General features: G+C 39.7%; 1 protein-coding gene across 2 annotated transcripts in view; it reads right to left on the bottom strand.

Annotated features, from left to right (window-relative positions):
• Positions 1-16,615, bottom strand: part of prkcbb (protein kinase C, beta b) — a 121,542-nt gene that overhangs the window by 88,411 nt on the left and 16,516 nt on the right. For both annotated transcript variants that reach the window (XM_055005126.1, XM_055005125.1), the window contains exon 3: positions 1,684-1,766. In XM_055005126.1, coding sequence (XP_054861101.1) covers positions 1,684-1,766 — 83 coding nt within the window. The remainder of the gene's footprint in view (positions 1-1,683; positions 1,767-16,615) is intronic.

The following is a 16,615-nucleotide window of genomic DNA, read 5'->3' as shown; positions in this document are numbered from 1 at the left end:
TAAAAGATTTCCGTATCATTACGAGATAGCGACATGGCGTCACTGTAACTATGACAACAAATGATCACTACGTCTGCTGCCTGCTGACGATCACATAATTGTGATCCTACTGCAAATCCACTACTGTGGACTTCTCGGGACTTATCCATTAGAAATTATACAACGACTGAGCAGCCTTGGCAAAGTACTGCGCTCTCTGAGTGCTTTTCTTGTTGGAAATTTAGTTCAGTGATCACAGGTGTATTCACTGTTGCCGCATTGAGTTTCTACTTTGGCGCCTGTGAAAAGAAGTGAAGTGGCTGTTAGACATATAGTTTATTGAGTGGAAATACTGTAGAGACTTATCAGTTATATAGAACACACCACAGGAAGCCAAACAGCCAACGGTAGCGTTTCCTCTGGAGGCGGCTCACTGAGTGTGCTTGTCAGACTAAATGGGCACTGAGAGGCAGGTAAAGACACGGCTGAGGAACTTAAAGAGGGTTTATGAGAGGATCAAGATTGCAACCCGAGAGCACTCTTAAGAGAAAAGAGGAAAATAATTGTGTCCCTTCAGAAGGATAGATAAGAGAATAGATTTGCATTTTAAGAATAAAAATCAGAGAAAAGACAACTGTTCAGCTTCTTGACAGAGAACCACTTAATTGCACTTCGCATTAATAGAGCAGATAAGGTGAAGAGAACATTTGAAGAGAATGAATAATACGAGATTGGCTTAATTTTTTACCTTCCTACAACACCATGTATGTGTAAAAAACATTGCAAAGAGGAACCTGTACTGAGATGTGGCCCACAGTGTTGGACGATGTATAGATTAGAACATTTAGAAGGTATATTTTGAATAGAATCACCTTACTTTGAATGTAATCGCTTTATTTATTAAGGCACACATTCAGATGTAGTTCATTCAGTTGATATTGCAGAAAAAGAATACCTAATAGCAGATTTTCCTGACCAGATATTCAAAACATAGGTAGTGAGAATGCTAGAGTTTGAGCCATTTAAGGGGTTTAACCTTGACTAGCATAAACAATTGAATTTACAAAGTAGTTAGACAGATAAGTGATACTTTGGGACCAATAGTGAATGAATACAGAGTTCATTTTTACAGTTTTCTTGATAGAACTAAAATTAAATTTTGTCTCAGATTGATGTAAATAGCCAACAAACTGGCCCGTGTGTCTAACATTTGTAGGGATTTGTTTTAATTAAAGACCATAAATTATTTTAAGGACACTTGAGGTGGCTGAATTAAACTATTTAGACATCTAGCATACAATACTAGGCCCCTATAAAGTGATATGGTGAACATGCTATAGTAGTGAGTGGTTGCTTTTTTAAAATGTTAACACGGGGTTTATTTTTCAATTCATCAGCTGCCTGTAGGTCAATATTACTGTAGTTATACGGGGAAGCTCCAGGTGTTACATGTGTTCAGGTAACTTTTACAGTATCGGGTGTCTTTGGTCGATAAAATGTGTGAGATTTCTCTGGAAAGTGAGAAGGCAGCAAGAGATGGATGCTCATCCACCGTAACAGTGGTGTCAGCAGGTGATGGGAACTCAAGAAATGGAAATGTCTGAGCAGTCTCTGTCTCTCTCACATTCCATATGGCTTTCACTACTCATATTCACTCTCACACAGAACCGTACAATTTAAAACGATAAATTTATTTGTACTCACATCTGAGGCAGGTCCTTTATCAGCTCCTGGACAGGAGAAAGTGACAAACTCATGGCAACGTTTGTGAACCACGAAACAGCACACTGTGAAGAAACAAGAGGAAACAAAGAGAATATTTATCAAGAAATCAAGAAGAAAACAAGGAAATGATCCTTTAATTTCAAAACAATCACCTCCCAAGTTGTCCAAATGATTACCAAAATCATGAAATACTGGTTATTTGCCAAAGTACACTGGTCTGATAATAACATTAACCCTAAACTAGCTTGAGTGTTGCTAATTGGAGACAACTCTCTGCCTGAACTGACTCATGTCCATTTGCCAAAACCTAAGGCCCTGTTTGGCATTAACAGGGATCCTGGGTGAGTCAGTCTCAAGTGAGGAGCCCTAAGTGCGGGTGTGAACGCACAAACATGCACTTAGGATGCACTGATTGCTCAGACCACATTGGGAGATGGTTGGAGCCACATATGGCCACATTCTCTCAGCAGTGTGTGTGTGTGAAGACACACTGAAAGACCACCTACTCCATTGACACCGCCTGCATAAGCAGAAGTGCATATTTATTCTTGTTCTCAAACCACGCAAGCTGGCTTTGTCCATGACGTTAAAAGCCCACCAAAGGGGTTACGTGTGCTTAAAACGTCTTAAGTAATTTGGTTTGCTTGGAAGATGGGAAAGAATACACCCAGTCTGTGTCGATCTGATTGTTTCTTCTTTTCATTCGTTGAATCCATTCGGTCTTTGCAAACAAAAATGATGAAACTCTGTATTTGCATATGGAACAGAGAAGTGAGATCCAATCATATGTGGAGACCGATTCTAATGCCAGGTGTGAATTATGTACAGCTGTTCACCTGTGATAGGCCACAACAAGTTCAACTTTGGTCCTTGGGTATTATAGGGCAGTGGCCCCCAACCACCGGGCCGTGGACCGATACCGGGCCGTGGGTCATTTGGTGCCAGGCCGCACAGAGAGAATAAAAACAGTTTATTTTATATTTGATTTCTGACTGAGTCTGCAGGGTGTTTTATTTAGAAAAATGACTAGATCATCGTCCCGTTGCTTCCATCTGTGCTTGTTTCTCGTACTTGATGTCAAATGAGGCCGTCTACCAAAATTAATAAAAAACGAAGGTCTCTGGAGAGCTGCTTTTAAGAGTGAGAGGCTTGATGCTGATACAGAAGAAAAAGTAAGCAAATATTTAGCAATAACAAGTACTTCAGGACTCTGAAAAAAAGATCATTATTACTCTGCCAAGGAATGTGGTACAGTTATGTGACAATCATCGTACACTTGTCTGCCTGCTAGCAACGTTACTCAAACATGGACTAACGTATTTGGATGAAATTTTCAGGGAAGGTCAGAAATGACACAAAGATCAACTGATTAGATTTTGGCAGTGATGCGGCTTATAGTCTGGATCCACGGATTTGTTAAAGATTTCTGTATCATGGCGAGATAGCAGCACAGCGTCACTGTAACTATGACAACAAGTGAACACTATGACAGCTGCCTGCTGATGATCACATGATTGCGATCCTACTACAAGTCGACTGCAGCGGATTTATCAGTCGGAAATGATACAAGGAACAATTGATTAAATTGAGTCCCATCAATTCCTACCACCCGCTACGTATTTAGGGCACACGATTCAGTATCTGTACATAACGTACACATGCATAACACGTGAATGTGCTCAGCGCAACGTCATTTTTTATTAAAGATTTCACCCATCGGAAATGATGCAGCCTTGGTGGAGTACTGCGCTCTCTGAGTACTTTTCTTGTTTGTTACGTGCGCGATGACAGGTCTGTAGAAAATTGTCTTGCTTGAATCCGGTCTATGGTGCAAAAAAGGTTGAAGTCCGCTGTTACAGAGAATCATACTGTATTCATCAGGATGTTTAAATACAATTAGCATCCCTATATGATCTGATATATGAAATAATAAGAGGTGAACCTTCTGTTTGTCTGAACTGACTATACTGAAGATAGATCCTTCGTTTTATGTGAAACATTGTGAGCATGTGTACTAACTCATCAAAACCTGATTCCAGCTCTACAGTATGTACATAAAAGGAGGAATATTGTCAGCATATACTGACTCACTGAATGCCATCTGACTGAAAACTCGACTTTAAGGTGTGAAACTACAAAAATGTCAATAATAAATTTAAAGTTCAAGCAAAATTACAGATAATTTTTAGCAGAAGGCTTGATGGAGGATGAGTTATTTTGCCACCTCTAGGCTGTTAGAACGAGCACATATTTAACCTATGAAAAGCTTTAGCAATGGAAAATGTACAGAGAGATTCTGTGCTTGTGTCTTAACACCCACACTCTCTTATTGTCGCTCCCGCACCGTTGACTCATTGTCAGCCACTCTGGGTAAGAGCACCTTCTAAATGTCTTGGCTGTAATGTAAAATGTAACCTCAAATGTACCAAAATGTCTTCCTATTAACAGTGTTACCCATGTTTGCAAAGTTTGCTGCATAAACACACTAAAAACAAATCTGAAACACATCCAATGTTGACTTTTTTTGGGCTCCCTAGACACAGATTTGTTGAAAATAACAAGTAAACACGTCAACAAACATGAAATAACAAAGAAAACCAATACAATCTGAATCTAATCAGATGAAAAGCGGAACATGGCTCCACTTTCTAGGTTGGTAACAATCAGCGGTGCAGAAACATGCGAAAGCTTTGACGCATGGCGAGCCTGTCATCTCCACCCTGATCAATGTCAGCTCCACTGACAGGCAAGACGAACAGGGGAGGCTAAAAATAGCTCACACGCACACTCACACACACACACACACACACACACACACACGCGCACACGCACACATACACACACACAGTCCTTATGATTGTGCATATTTCTATAGTGCGTATGTAAAGTGAGAGATGGAGATGTACTCAATGCCATGTGCAACCAAGATTTTGAAAACAGCAGCAGCCAAATCACTCCACTGCAGAACAAAAGAAGGCGTCCAAACTGAATAATCAATCAGATGGCATTAACTAGGGACTGTTTTGTAAATCAATTAATCATGCAAGTCATTTTGAAACAAAAACTACAAGATTTGCAGCTTTTTTTTGTTAGCAGGAGAAAACTCAGTATTTTCGGAGTTCTTGATTGACAGAAAATCAGTATGCAATTCTTTTGACAATCAATGAATTATTTTACATCATTATGGGGGCATTAAGGGCTGCCTCTATAGTAAATTACACTTTACCACTTGACATTTTTAAGTATTTGCACAATATTTCCTACACTTTTGCCAGATGTACTTGTTTTACTGGGAGATCAGAATATGAACAAACTGGTCATATCCAGAAAGTGCTTTTAAAAAAAGAAATTCACTATTTGCTGTCTCATTTACATATTTGGAGACCACTTATTCCATTATATACTATTTGATTCTTATCCACTGGCAAACCTGCACCGATCAGAGGGCTTATAATTAACACAAATACACTTTGCCCAACACACACATAAATCATGTGCACCTTAATGGTATTTCACTTCCCACGCAATATCCTCTCTTTGGTTACACCGCCTACTCACCGCAATGATACTGTACCACACACACACAAAGACCTCCCACTCATCCCAGTGATATCGCAGATTGAATTCAGCGGGAGTGAGGGTAGAGGGGTAGAAGTACAGAGAGAAATGGTGTGAGCTCTGTGCACATATTGCTTCAAGGCAACTGCTCTTTTGGTGTATTGCTCCTGCCAGATCCCTAACCAAAACACACACACACACACACACACACACACACACACACACACACACACACACACACACACGTGTTACTAAAATAGCCTTGTATGCTACTCAATAATATGAGCCTTGGGCCAAAACAGACACCACCTCTTTACAAAAATAGCATAAGAGCTAAAATGTGCCCTCATTTTCTCATTTTAACCAAAATAACTGCTAATTATCTTCTCAATTATTTACACGTCCATTCAGCTAATAAAAAAAACCCTGAAAGACAGATGACATAATCTAATCTTGCAAAACCAGACTAGATTGTTAAATGTAGAATCTGTTGAGAAAAAACATCTAGAAACAGTAGTACAGTGAATTTGAAAGAGGTGGCAGGTTAATTTCTGCTTAAGTAGAAAAAGGTAGCTTCAGTCATGTTTTAATCAGTTTGGAATTGAATTTTGAAATGAAAGAAGGATTTGTATGCTTAGCTGTGAATATTAATACTGAAATTACATGTGATATGACAGCTGCAGTAGATAGTGATTAGCCCAGATACTTCCTTTGGAAATCTTACATGGTAATGGTTGTTGAAATTTCTATCAGTGTCCCTCAAAAACAGTAATAGAAAAATTATTTGGTCCTTTTTCATTAAGTAAAAGCAGCAAAAAAATATTTGAAAACATAAATGTTGCACATTCAAACAACCTAATTAATCTTCCATCCAGGTTTGGAGCAAATCTTAATTAAATTTCTAGAAAAGTTGTGCATTTTCATTCGCTGCAGATATGCAAATAATAGGAGTTGGACACAGTTGGTGGTGCTGACTCTCCAGTTGGAAAGAAGAAAAAGCTGATAGATGTAATTAGAAGAGTGCCAGTTAAACACTAAACAAATGGAAATATGCAGAAAACAGGATGGAAATATAGGATCGATGTTTCTCTTTCTGCTGCATTTTGTTTCTCTTGCTACAGACACTTTTTGACCTCATATAAACACAGAAAATCTGCATTTTAATGTGACATCTGGTGTGATGCAGCTACTTTTCAGTGCAGTTCTACATACTGTTAGTTGTTTAAAAGCTTTTATGTTCTGTTCAACTTCCTGAAAAGAAACTTATGTTATCCTGGTAATGTTCATGGCATCACAATATTTAAATTGAGATTATTAATCAGATGTTGAGGAGCAAGACCACGCCTCACACACTCCTCTTCCTGCCCATTTCCTCTTATTTCTCCACCCAGTACTCTTCTTTTTTCTCTCTATCATGTCTCATATGGTTCATATCATAACCATCAACCTCCTCCTCTTTTTCCATCTGCCACTCTAATACATTTTAAATTCAATTAAAAAAAATGACTCAGCTGATGGCGTGGTCGTTGCTAATGAAACCACAATGAAGCACTTATTTGTTAGTGTTCTACAGCTCTCGGATCCAGGTTCTGGTGTTTTACTCCATGAATAAAGTGCTCTACCACAAGTTAGGAGCCTGTATCCTCAAAAAGCCTCAGTTTCTCCTCCCCCTCTGCCCTCTCGCTGCCCTCAGTGCACTGATCGCAGTCTGACACCTGTATATCTGGCACCCTGCCCACGTACTTTCATTATTTATCGTATACATTAAATATCCATGGAAAACACACGCACACACACACACACACACGCACACACACACACGCACACATGCACACAGACACAAACTGTTTTCCCTGGTCTTTCTCTTTCCATCGTTCTCTTTTAGTGTCACTATCTCTCACCGGTTTGTTACATCACAATGGCTTATGTTACTGCACAGGTAAGCGGCCATGTAGAGAACCTGTAGGGTTTGGCTGAGCATAAAGTTACTGGTCACAGAAAAGCACCTCAGGTATCTGTCCTAGGAGCTACTTTTTCACTCTAGCCAGACCAAGCAGGAATAATTAGGCAGGAACAAAATGTACAAAAGCTGTACACAAGACTCAGTCCTCAGCCTTACTGTTGCTTTGCGTTGATCTTAAACCAGTGTCAAATCACCGAATCCCCTCAACCGGTTTCTCTGTGATTTTTGTGTGTTACTGCTATACAAGTGACAACATGTTCTCGCAATGTCCCAAAAGCAATGAGTTTTATGGTATTTTTTCCCAGGAGAGGGCATGTCACTACATGTACATGCAGCCACGTCAGCTGTCGATGCAATTCTTATCTTGACATTTTAGAGATGTCCAACAGTGAAACTAAAAGGAAAATTCATATTCATGGAAAGTGATTTTTAGAACAAATTTGATTGATGAACAACTACTATGGTAATTAATTAAATCATTTTCCATTTTCCCCTTTCTTTCTAATATCTGACAATAAACTGAATATTGAACTTAATGTTAGAACAATGAATCCAAAGGTTTCCATTATGGGCTCTGCAAAATTCTGAGCATTTTTCACATTTCGTTTTGTATATTAGCAAACAATTGATTAAACTAAAAGAAAATAATCAGCAGTTTAATCTATAGTGACCATTTGTTGCAGCTCTGGTGATTTGATTGCTTTCATGGACATTCAGTTCATTGTCTAATCCTTATTCATAAAATTAACTTCCGAGGGCCCAAAAAATAATGTGCAATATTGGAAATGAAATGATTAAATGTTCACAGTGAGTATCGTATGGCAGCACATCAATGAGAAACTAAAGCTTTCACATCAGTACCCAATGATCATCATGAACAAACTTAAGAAAAATAAGTTCAATTTCAAAAACATTATGCCTCAGTTTATCATTTGTGCATTACAACTTCCAGATCACAGAGTGTCTACGAAGGCAATGAACATTTAGTCACAGGTATTAGGAACTAAATGATATCATATTTTACTTTATAATCAAGACGACAGAAGTCAGACAAAAAATGGACAAAGAAGCCCCAACAGAAACAAGACAAAATATTCAAAAATGAGGCACAAAGCGACAAAAAATGGACAAACAACATGAGTGAGACAAAGAAAAGACACAAAACAACAAAAACGAAAGAAAAACCAATGAATAAAGTGAAAAACAAAATGACAAACATAAGACAAAACACACAAGCGAGACAAAAAGGAAACAAACGACAAAATGACAAAAACCATGAGACAAACGACAAAAGTCAGACAAAAAAAACAAGACAAAAAACAACAGAAACAGGACAAAATATTACAAAAATGAGGCACAAAATGACTAAAGAACAATGAGCAATATAGCATTTTACTTTATGCTCAAAACAACTTGTCTAGAATTTATTTTAAATTTAAAGTTTTACAAATTTAGACTCTGCAGTTGATGTTGTCTCTGTAATTTCTACACTTTATAAAGCCGTCCCACGGGTCGGATTGGACCCTCTGGCTGGATGCTTTTGGCCCGGGGCCTGCATGTTTGATATCCCTGATTTAGACAATCAGAGCAGTTACTGTGCCATGTGACTTCATTCTGCAACACTTCCCTGGCAGTAAAACACTCAAACACACTGCGACTATCTGTTTGAAAAGTCTTTTAGGAGCTATGGCACTTTGAAGTGTCCCTGGCTGCCTTGAGCCCAACGCAGCGGTCACATGGCATCATTATGTAAGAGCTTGTTGTCAGTCGATACCATCTTCCTATCAGGCTTTCAGTCTATCACTAAAGTGGGAAAAGGGGGGTCCAAAAACAGAAACTGTAACTCTTACATTATGGTAATAATGCATCATCTTATATGGAAGACACGTAGTCAACAATTTCCCAAATTTAAATCTCGAAAGATCGAAAAACCATCTAACTATGGAGAATACAGCAGAGTCTCATCTATGCAGAATGAACCTGTAGGTTTTATGAGTAGTGGAGTTTTTACAAGCCCTAATGCTTCAGAATAATGGTAATATTGCTACTTTTTCTTCTTTTTTTCATTTCATATGTTCTTCCCTCCATTCAACTATTTTCTTTTGCATTTTTTTCCCTCTCCTCTCTCCCTCGTTCCAGTATAGTCTGCTTATGAATTGTTGGCAGAACATGGATGTTGTACACAGCCTTCTCCCTCTAATGAGCTGCCAATGTGTGTGTGTGTGTGCATTTGTTTGTGTGTGCATGCGAGACATGGTGACATGCCATACACTGATGTCCCAGATTCAGATGCAGTCACATTCAGTAGCCAGGTTCAATGTTACAACACATAGAGTGACAATGATCTCGAGTCACTCCTATTTATTAACCTAGAACTGCAGTAGTATGTCACCTATAGCTTTAACACAAACAGACACACTGTGTTCTCTGGTCGGATGCCTGCTGGAAATGACAGATGTTTCATCAGTGATTGGAAGAAGAAAAAAAACACTAAGGCCATTTACATTTTATATAAAACATTTTTTTCCAGAATTTCTGGTATGTTCACTATTATACCTTGAAAATGTGTATTAAAACACATGGTGATGAGTCTGCTATGGCCTCGTTTTAGTACTAAACACAGTCGACTGCTGCTGTCATAAATGAGCTGTTTTCTGTGTTTTACCGAGATGCAATAATGTTTACAAAACTTTGCTTTGTGCAGCATGTTTATTTCATGTGAAAGTTTGTTACTCTTTGACACCATAAGCAATTTGATCCTAGCAATGACTCGTATATCGACAGACTGGGCTCGCCGATTCGACAGGCAGACCTGGCACAGTGTTCGAAACAGCGCGGAGAGAAGGTCTGGGCGAGCTAGACTACTGTTGCTGTTTCTGTTTCTTGCTCTTCCTACTGTCTCAGAGAAGAGGAAACACCCTGATGACTGGGGCGAAAGACTCAAAGACGAAGCTGATGCAACAGGAGGAAGACGAGAAGAAGAGCAAGATGATAAGGAATCCAGAGCGAGAGGAAGAAAGTCAATAATGTGAACAAAACACACCATTCACCTTGGGCACCTCCCCTCGTGTCTGTGTGTGTATGTGTGTGTGAGGGCTTATATAAGGGGGCTGAACAGCCTACGCCGATGTATAAATACCCACAATGCTGCTGGTGGAGCAGGGAGAAGGGTCAGAGTGAGTCAGCACACCCATATCACTCCTCCTCTTTCTCTCTCTCCCTTCCATCAACCCATCCGCTCTTCTTCTCCTCTATTCTCCTCCTCCGTCTCCGCATCTTTCAGTTTTTTTTCATGCTGTTACACAAAAAACACAGAGGATTTCACTTGGCAGGCAAACTGTGACCTCCGGTTGGTGATGATCGTAAGACAAGTAATGGTGTAAACAAAACAAAACAATCAATTACGCTCTCACAAAAGCACCCTTTGTTTGGTGCCAACACTTTCCAAAAGATCCATCATACCGGATTATTCTGAAAAGCAATTGAAGTTAGAGGAATATTCTGGTCACACTTCGCTTCTATTCTTTGTATTTCTGTGCCTGAAGTTCATCTGCTCTTTAAGAGGTCTTGCTGTGCTTGAAATGTCAATATCATGAAAAGCACAAATAAGTGTTGCTGATACTGACAGCTCTCATGCAGTTTGTCCATTGCTGCTTCGTGGCGCCGTCATCTATCACAGAAATCTGTCAGTCACTAAATTATCACAGTGTTTTCTCAGATTACTGCACATGAAGAGCCAACTGCAAGGAAGCAGTCCCCAACTATCAGTCCAGTTCAGTGATGTAACTGGAGAAGCAATAACCACAATCCAGACACATAAGAAGAAGAAGAAAACAGGAAGAAGTGGCCATAACATTGTGTAATATACAATATACTTGTGTGCAATTTATCACCTCCGGTATGGACTGAAATTTGTATTTTTTCCCAAATAATGAACATAATCCTTAATGCATTTATGAGACTGCGTATGTCATTGAAATGTAGTCCAATCAAGAACTAACTCTTGAACAGATTGTGATTGATGATTGATATTTAGCTCCATCTGTCTATTTTCTTTGAGTTATCCAGAGTTGGATTATGCTGGCAGCAAGCTAAGCAGGAATTAGCAGACATCTTTCTCCAAGGTAACGTTTTCCAGCTCCTCCTGGGGGATCCTAAAGGTGTTCCAAGGTCAGATGAGATATGTAATCCCTCCAGCAAGTTCTGGGTGTATGCCAAGGTCTTGTCCCAGTTGGATGTGAACAAAAAATCTTTAAAAGAAGTGGTCCAGCCGTACGAACCATAAGATGGAGGGACTCTACTCAGAGCTCCCACCAGATGTTTGAGCTGCTCATGCTATATCCAAGGTTAAACCCCCCAACGGATGAAGTTGCTTCTATGATCTCACTCTCTCAGTCACGACCTGGACCTCAGGGCCAAAGATGGGAGAAGGATGGATTGAAGATTGACTTCTTTATGTTATCCAGAGTTGGAATGTGCTGGCAGCAAGCTAAGCAGGAATTAGCAGACATCTTTCTCCAATGTAATGTTTTTCAGCTCCTCCTGGGGGATCCTAAAGGTGTTTCAAGGTCAGATAAGATATGTAATACCTCTAGCAAGTTCTGGATCTATGTCAAGGTCTCCTCCCAGTTGGACGTGAACAGAAAACATTTAAAGCAAGTGGTCAAGATAGTAAGGCAGAAGAACTCCACTCAGAGCTCCCACCAGATGCTTGAGCTACTCAAGCTATATCCAAGGTTAAACCACACAACGGATGAAGCTGCTTCTACGATCTCACTCTCTCAGTCACTACCTGGAGCTCATGGCCAAGGATAGGTGAAGGATGGATTGAAGATTGACTTGTAAATCAAGAGCTTTGCCTTTCTGCTCATCTCCTTTCACAATGATACTGCTGACGCTGCACCAATCTGTCTGTCCAGCTGACACTCCATTTTACAATCATAAAATGAAGTGTGATCTTTATCTGATCAGTTAAAATACACAAAAAACGCTGGTGAAATCCCATCACATGTGTGGTGCGAAGATAGTTCTGGCGCTCTCAGGCCTATTCACCATTTTCTGTGATATCTTTTTCAATAGTTTATCTTACATTCAGGGGTTAGACGGAGTGACAAAAGAATGAAACTCTTCCTTTTTCCGGAGACACTACAGTCTGGCTGGCTTCACGCTCTGTTCGATTTCAGTTTCAGCTCTGTGCCAGCACTGTGAAAGTTCTGGCACATAGAGATTTTACGTGGTCCAGCAAACACCTCCACCCTTATCCTCTCTCTCGCTCCCTCTCCTTCTCTCTCTCTCTCATTCACCATCTTCCATTCACTCCATCTCCTCAGTTTCTGTCCGTCAGATCTGTTCTGTCTCTTTTTTCATCTTTTCCCTTTAATCCCACTTTCTCTGTTTCAGTCATCTGTCACTTTTAATTTCAATTCCCTTCATTCTTGACCACATTCTTTGCTGCACTCTGTTGTTCAAGCTTAATTTCATTGCATTTGTGCTCTTTTTTGTCTGCATTGCTTTTAATAGCATTCATACATTTGCAAACTTCTAGACCTGAGAGCTGACTAGTGTACACACAGTCTGCAACTGAGCCAATCCTCTGCAGCGTGGGTGTTAGGTGTCGTGCTTTTGTGCACCTTGATAGAACTTGTTAAGATGGGAGGCATACGTTTCCATCTGCACGTGGGCAAGCGTAATCAAACTTGCAACCTTGACTAGATGCACTCAGAAGGGACTGACCGTCATCATATGAAAGATCATGTAAGCAGGTACAAAGCACATCTTCCAAAATGACTCTTTACCAAATATATATTCATATACAGTGTATATAGAGTGAGGCCGCACAGTGGTGCACTTGGTGGTTAGCACTTTCGCCCGGAAGCAAGAAGATCCCTGGTTCGCGTCCCGGCCTAGGCCTGGGATCTTTCTGCATGTAGTTTGCGTGTTGGAGGAAGCCCGAGTACCCGGATAAAACTCACGCATGCACAGGGAGAACATGCAAACCCCATGCAGAAAGATCCCAGGCCCAGGCCAGGATGCGAATCGAGGTTCTCCTAGCTGCAAGGTGAAAGTGCTAACCACCAAGCCACTGTGCAGCCCGTCCAAAAACATGCTGAGGTTAATTGGTGATTCTAAATTGTCCGTAGGTGTGTCCGTTTGTCTCTATATGTAGCCAGCTGGGATACACTCAGCCCCCCCCCACAACCCTTATGAGGATTAAGCAGTGTATAGATAATGGATGAATACACAGAATGTCAGCACTTTACTTTGAGAAAACACAGCTGTCTTCTGAAGGAGGAGGCTGAAAAGCAGGACTAATTGTAAAAAAGTAATGACATTTGCACTGTTAATCTTTGCATCTGTGTGTGTAGAGGGCTCTTCATAACCTCTCATTGCAGAAGTACATCTACCTCCGCAACATGTCCAGCCAACACACACACACACACACACACACACACACACACACACACACACACACACGCTAACCCTGTAATCTCCTGTACTGTACATCAACTTTTCTTCTCTCTCTCCTGCCCTCATCCCTCGCTCCCTCCACCCTCCACCGCCACTTTCTCTCTCTCCCTCACTCTCTCTCTTTTAACTCCCCCGCAAACACTACCTGCTGTTTTGGGCCAGACGGCAAGAAAATAACCGAGGCGAGGGAAAGAATAAGTTGGAGAAATAGAAAGCTCAAGCGTATACAATATGTGCAGCTCATATGAGAATTCCCACTATGTCTTCAATTTGCTGACGAATAGTCATTATCCTCAATCTGCCATTTTTTTTATCTAATCTGCTGATTTACTCATTAACTCCGAGAGAGACAGAGGTGGTATGAAGAGGATGAGAGAGAGAAAGAGTGTGGGAGAGAGAGGACATAAGGGTGAGTGTGGAGAGCTGCACATATTAACAAGAGGGCCGATGAGACTAACAGGTTTGAAAATCAAATAATGCACTAAATACAAGTTGTAAAGACTCAAGTATTCGTTACAATATTAAAAATAACACTGACAGTAATCTGATTTTAAAATCTGACAAATGACTTGTAGAAGGACACTCTCCAGTCAATCAAATGCAATCCATTATAAAGACCCTACAACAAACACCGCGGTTGTAAAAGGTTTGTAGCATTGTTGCAGGAGGGCGTCAATGAAAAACAGAAATATGAAGGACCAGCACTTAACTGTCAAATGTGTCTGCATCTGTGGTTTTGTACTACATTATCATCTATCATCAACACTATAACACAACAATGATGCAAGCAATTATTCATTCTGGGAGAGCTTTTACTGTATGTGTTCATCTAAACAGCTTTTGTGTGGTGTTTCTGTGACAAACTGTGAGTGTTTAATTGATCATTGTAAGTCATTTTGGACTGAAATTGGACTACATTTAACGTACATTTATCCAAAACATTTTACAATTTGCTTCTCATTCACCCATTTGCACACACACAATTGACAGATACGTGGATTATTGTTCACACAAGTCACAGCATTAACACAACAAATCAACCAATTGAAACCACCATTTAGGTCATTTGTTCTTTCCTTTTGACAAAACCGGTGCAGGAGATCATTATAAAGTAAAATACTACATTGCTCATTGTTCTTTTGTCATTTTGTGTCTCATTTTTGTAATATTTTGTCTTGTTTGTGGTCTTTTTTTTGTCTGACTTTTGTCTCATTTTTTTTCATTCTGTTTCTCGTTTTTGTCACTCTGTGTTTCCTTTTTGTCTCGCTTGTGTTTTTTCTCTTATTTTTGTCTTTTTGTGTTATGCTTTATTTGTTGATTTGTGAATCGTTTTTGTCGTTTTGTGTTTTTGTTTGGTCTCACTTGTGTCATTTGTCATGTTTTTGTCGCTTTGTAAGTTTTTTGTCACATTTTTTGTCTCTTTTTTTGTTTTGCTCCGTGTCATGTGTCTTGTGTTTTGACCAACCATGATACTGATTCATAGGTTTGGAAGATCCCATTAGGCCAACTACTGATTTTAAAGTAAATTCAGGCAAAAAGAAAGAGAGAGATGGACGAACATTCATGATCTTGGGATAAACCTGCCTGGTGAAGAATAAATAGCAGAAGTTGGCTTAATATCAGAAACAAGCTGTTACAACGTCATTTACCGTTTACTCAACACCCTATAGTATATGTAGTTTCACATCTGCTACCATGATTCTGCAATGGTGAAGAAACTATTTTTGTAGTTTTTGGTACTCCACCCTTTGTCTTTTTTAACTGTCTGAACTCGAGGCAGTTTCTACATGTTTTTACTCAGTATGGACAAATTTTTCAATAAAAACTGCTGCACCTCTATGGAAACAGCACAATCAGGGCTAAAAGTAAAAGAAAAATACATCTTTTGTGCGGTCTGACAGATTTATAAAGCATAAATGAAGAGGTGGGGGAGTGGGGGTGGGAGGGTGATAACCATTTTTCCAAGTCCCCGCAGATGTTACCAATACTGGAAAAAATGTAGCAGTAGATACAATGCACTATTTTACTTCTTACATTTTTAATTTGTATATACTTTACTCCTATCTGCTCTAAGGAAACAGCCTGCAGTTCAGTCGAAAAGTCCCTGAATTTGTGTTACATGTCTGTTGGTCCGAACTGAATCAGTCATGGCTCGATTGCTTGTTTTTTTTACAGAATCTCACGCAAATGGTTTATTTTTGGTGAATTTCTAAATAGGACATGTAGAATACAGTGATTCTGATGAAATAGCTTAGATTTGGTTTCCGATGTCATGACACATGACAGATGGGCAGTTCAAGGACGGTCAGCGGGTTGAAAATCTCACAATTCTTTCTGCTTTTTTCCCATTCCTTTTAGCTCTAATAAATAGTATATTTTAAAGGATTTGTTTAAAGATAAGGCTACTGGTGGGTTTTAGATCATTAATAAAGGTAAAAAAAACCAAAAAAAAAACAGGCAGACTACATGATTGTAGCTTGTGGTATTTACCAGTATTACTATCTCTGAAAGCCAAAGGGGCAAAAACAGGAAAAACCTAACAACTAATGAAAGCTGCAAACACACAGCTAAGGAAAACTTTACAGGTCCGATTGTAAATAAACCCTTCAAGCAACTTCTTTACCAAATAAACAGGAAACAGCATACGTTTCTGGATGTGTTTTTGTGGCTTGAGGGAGAAAATATAACACATTACAAAGACCACCAAGAGCTTCTGTGTGAATGTTTGTGCGTCGTTGAGGGGAAAGCGAGACACTGTCTACATTTCCAGTAACGTCATGACCGTATAACAAGCGAGAGAGAAAGTGTGTTTGTGCTGCTAGATGAAGAACATTTAACACCTAACAAAGACCACAAGAGCTTTTGTGTCCATGTTTATGTGTCTTTGAGGGCAAGACAGTGGCTACAACAGCATTTGGCAAC

Source organism: Amphiprion ocellaris, chromosome 19 (assembly GCF_022539595.1).
Source record: "Amphiprion ocellaris isolate individual 3 ecotype Okinawa chromosome 19, ASM2253959v1, whole genome shotgun sequence".
NCBI lineage: Eukaryota > Metazoa > Chordata > Actinopteri > Pomacentridae > Amphiprion > Amphiprion ocellaris.
The sequence above is the reverse complement of the archived record's forward strand: the minus strand, read 5'-3'. Positions and strand labels throughout refer to the sequence as shown.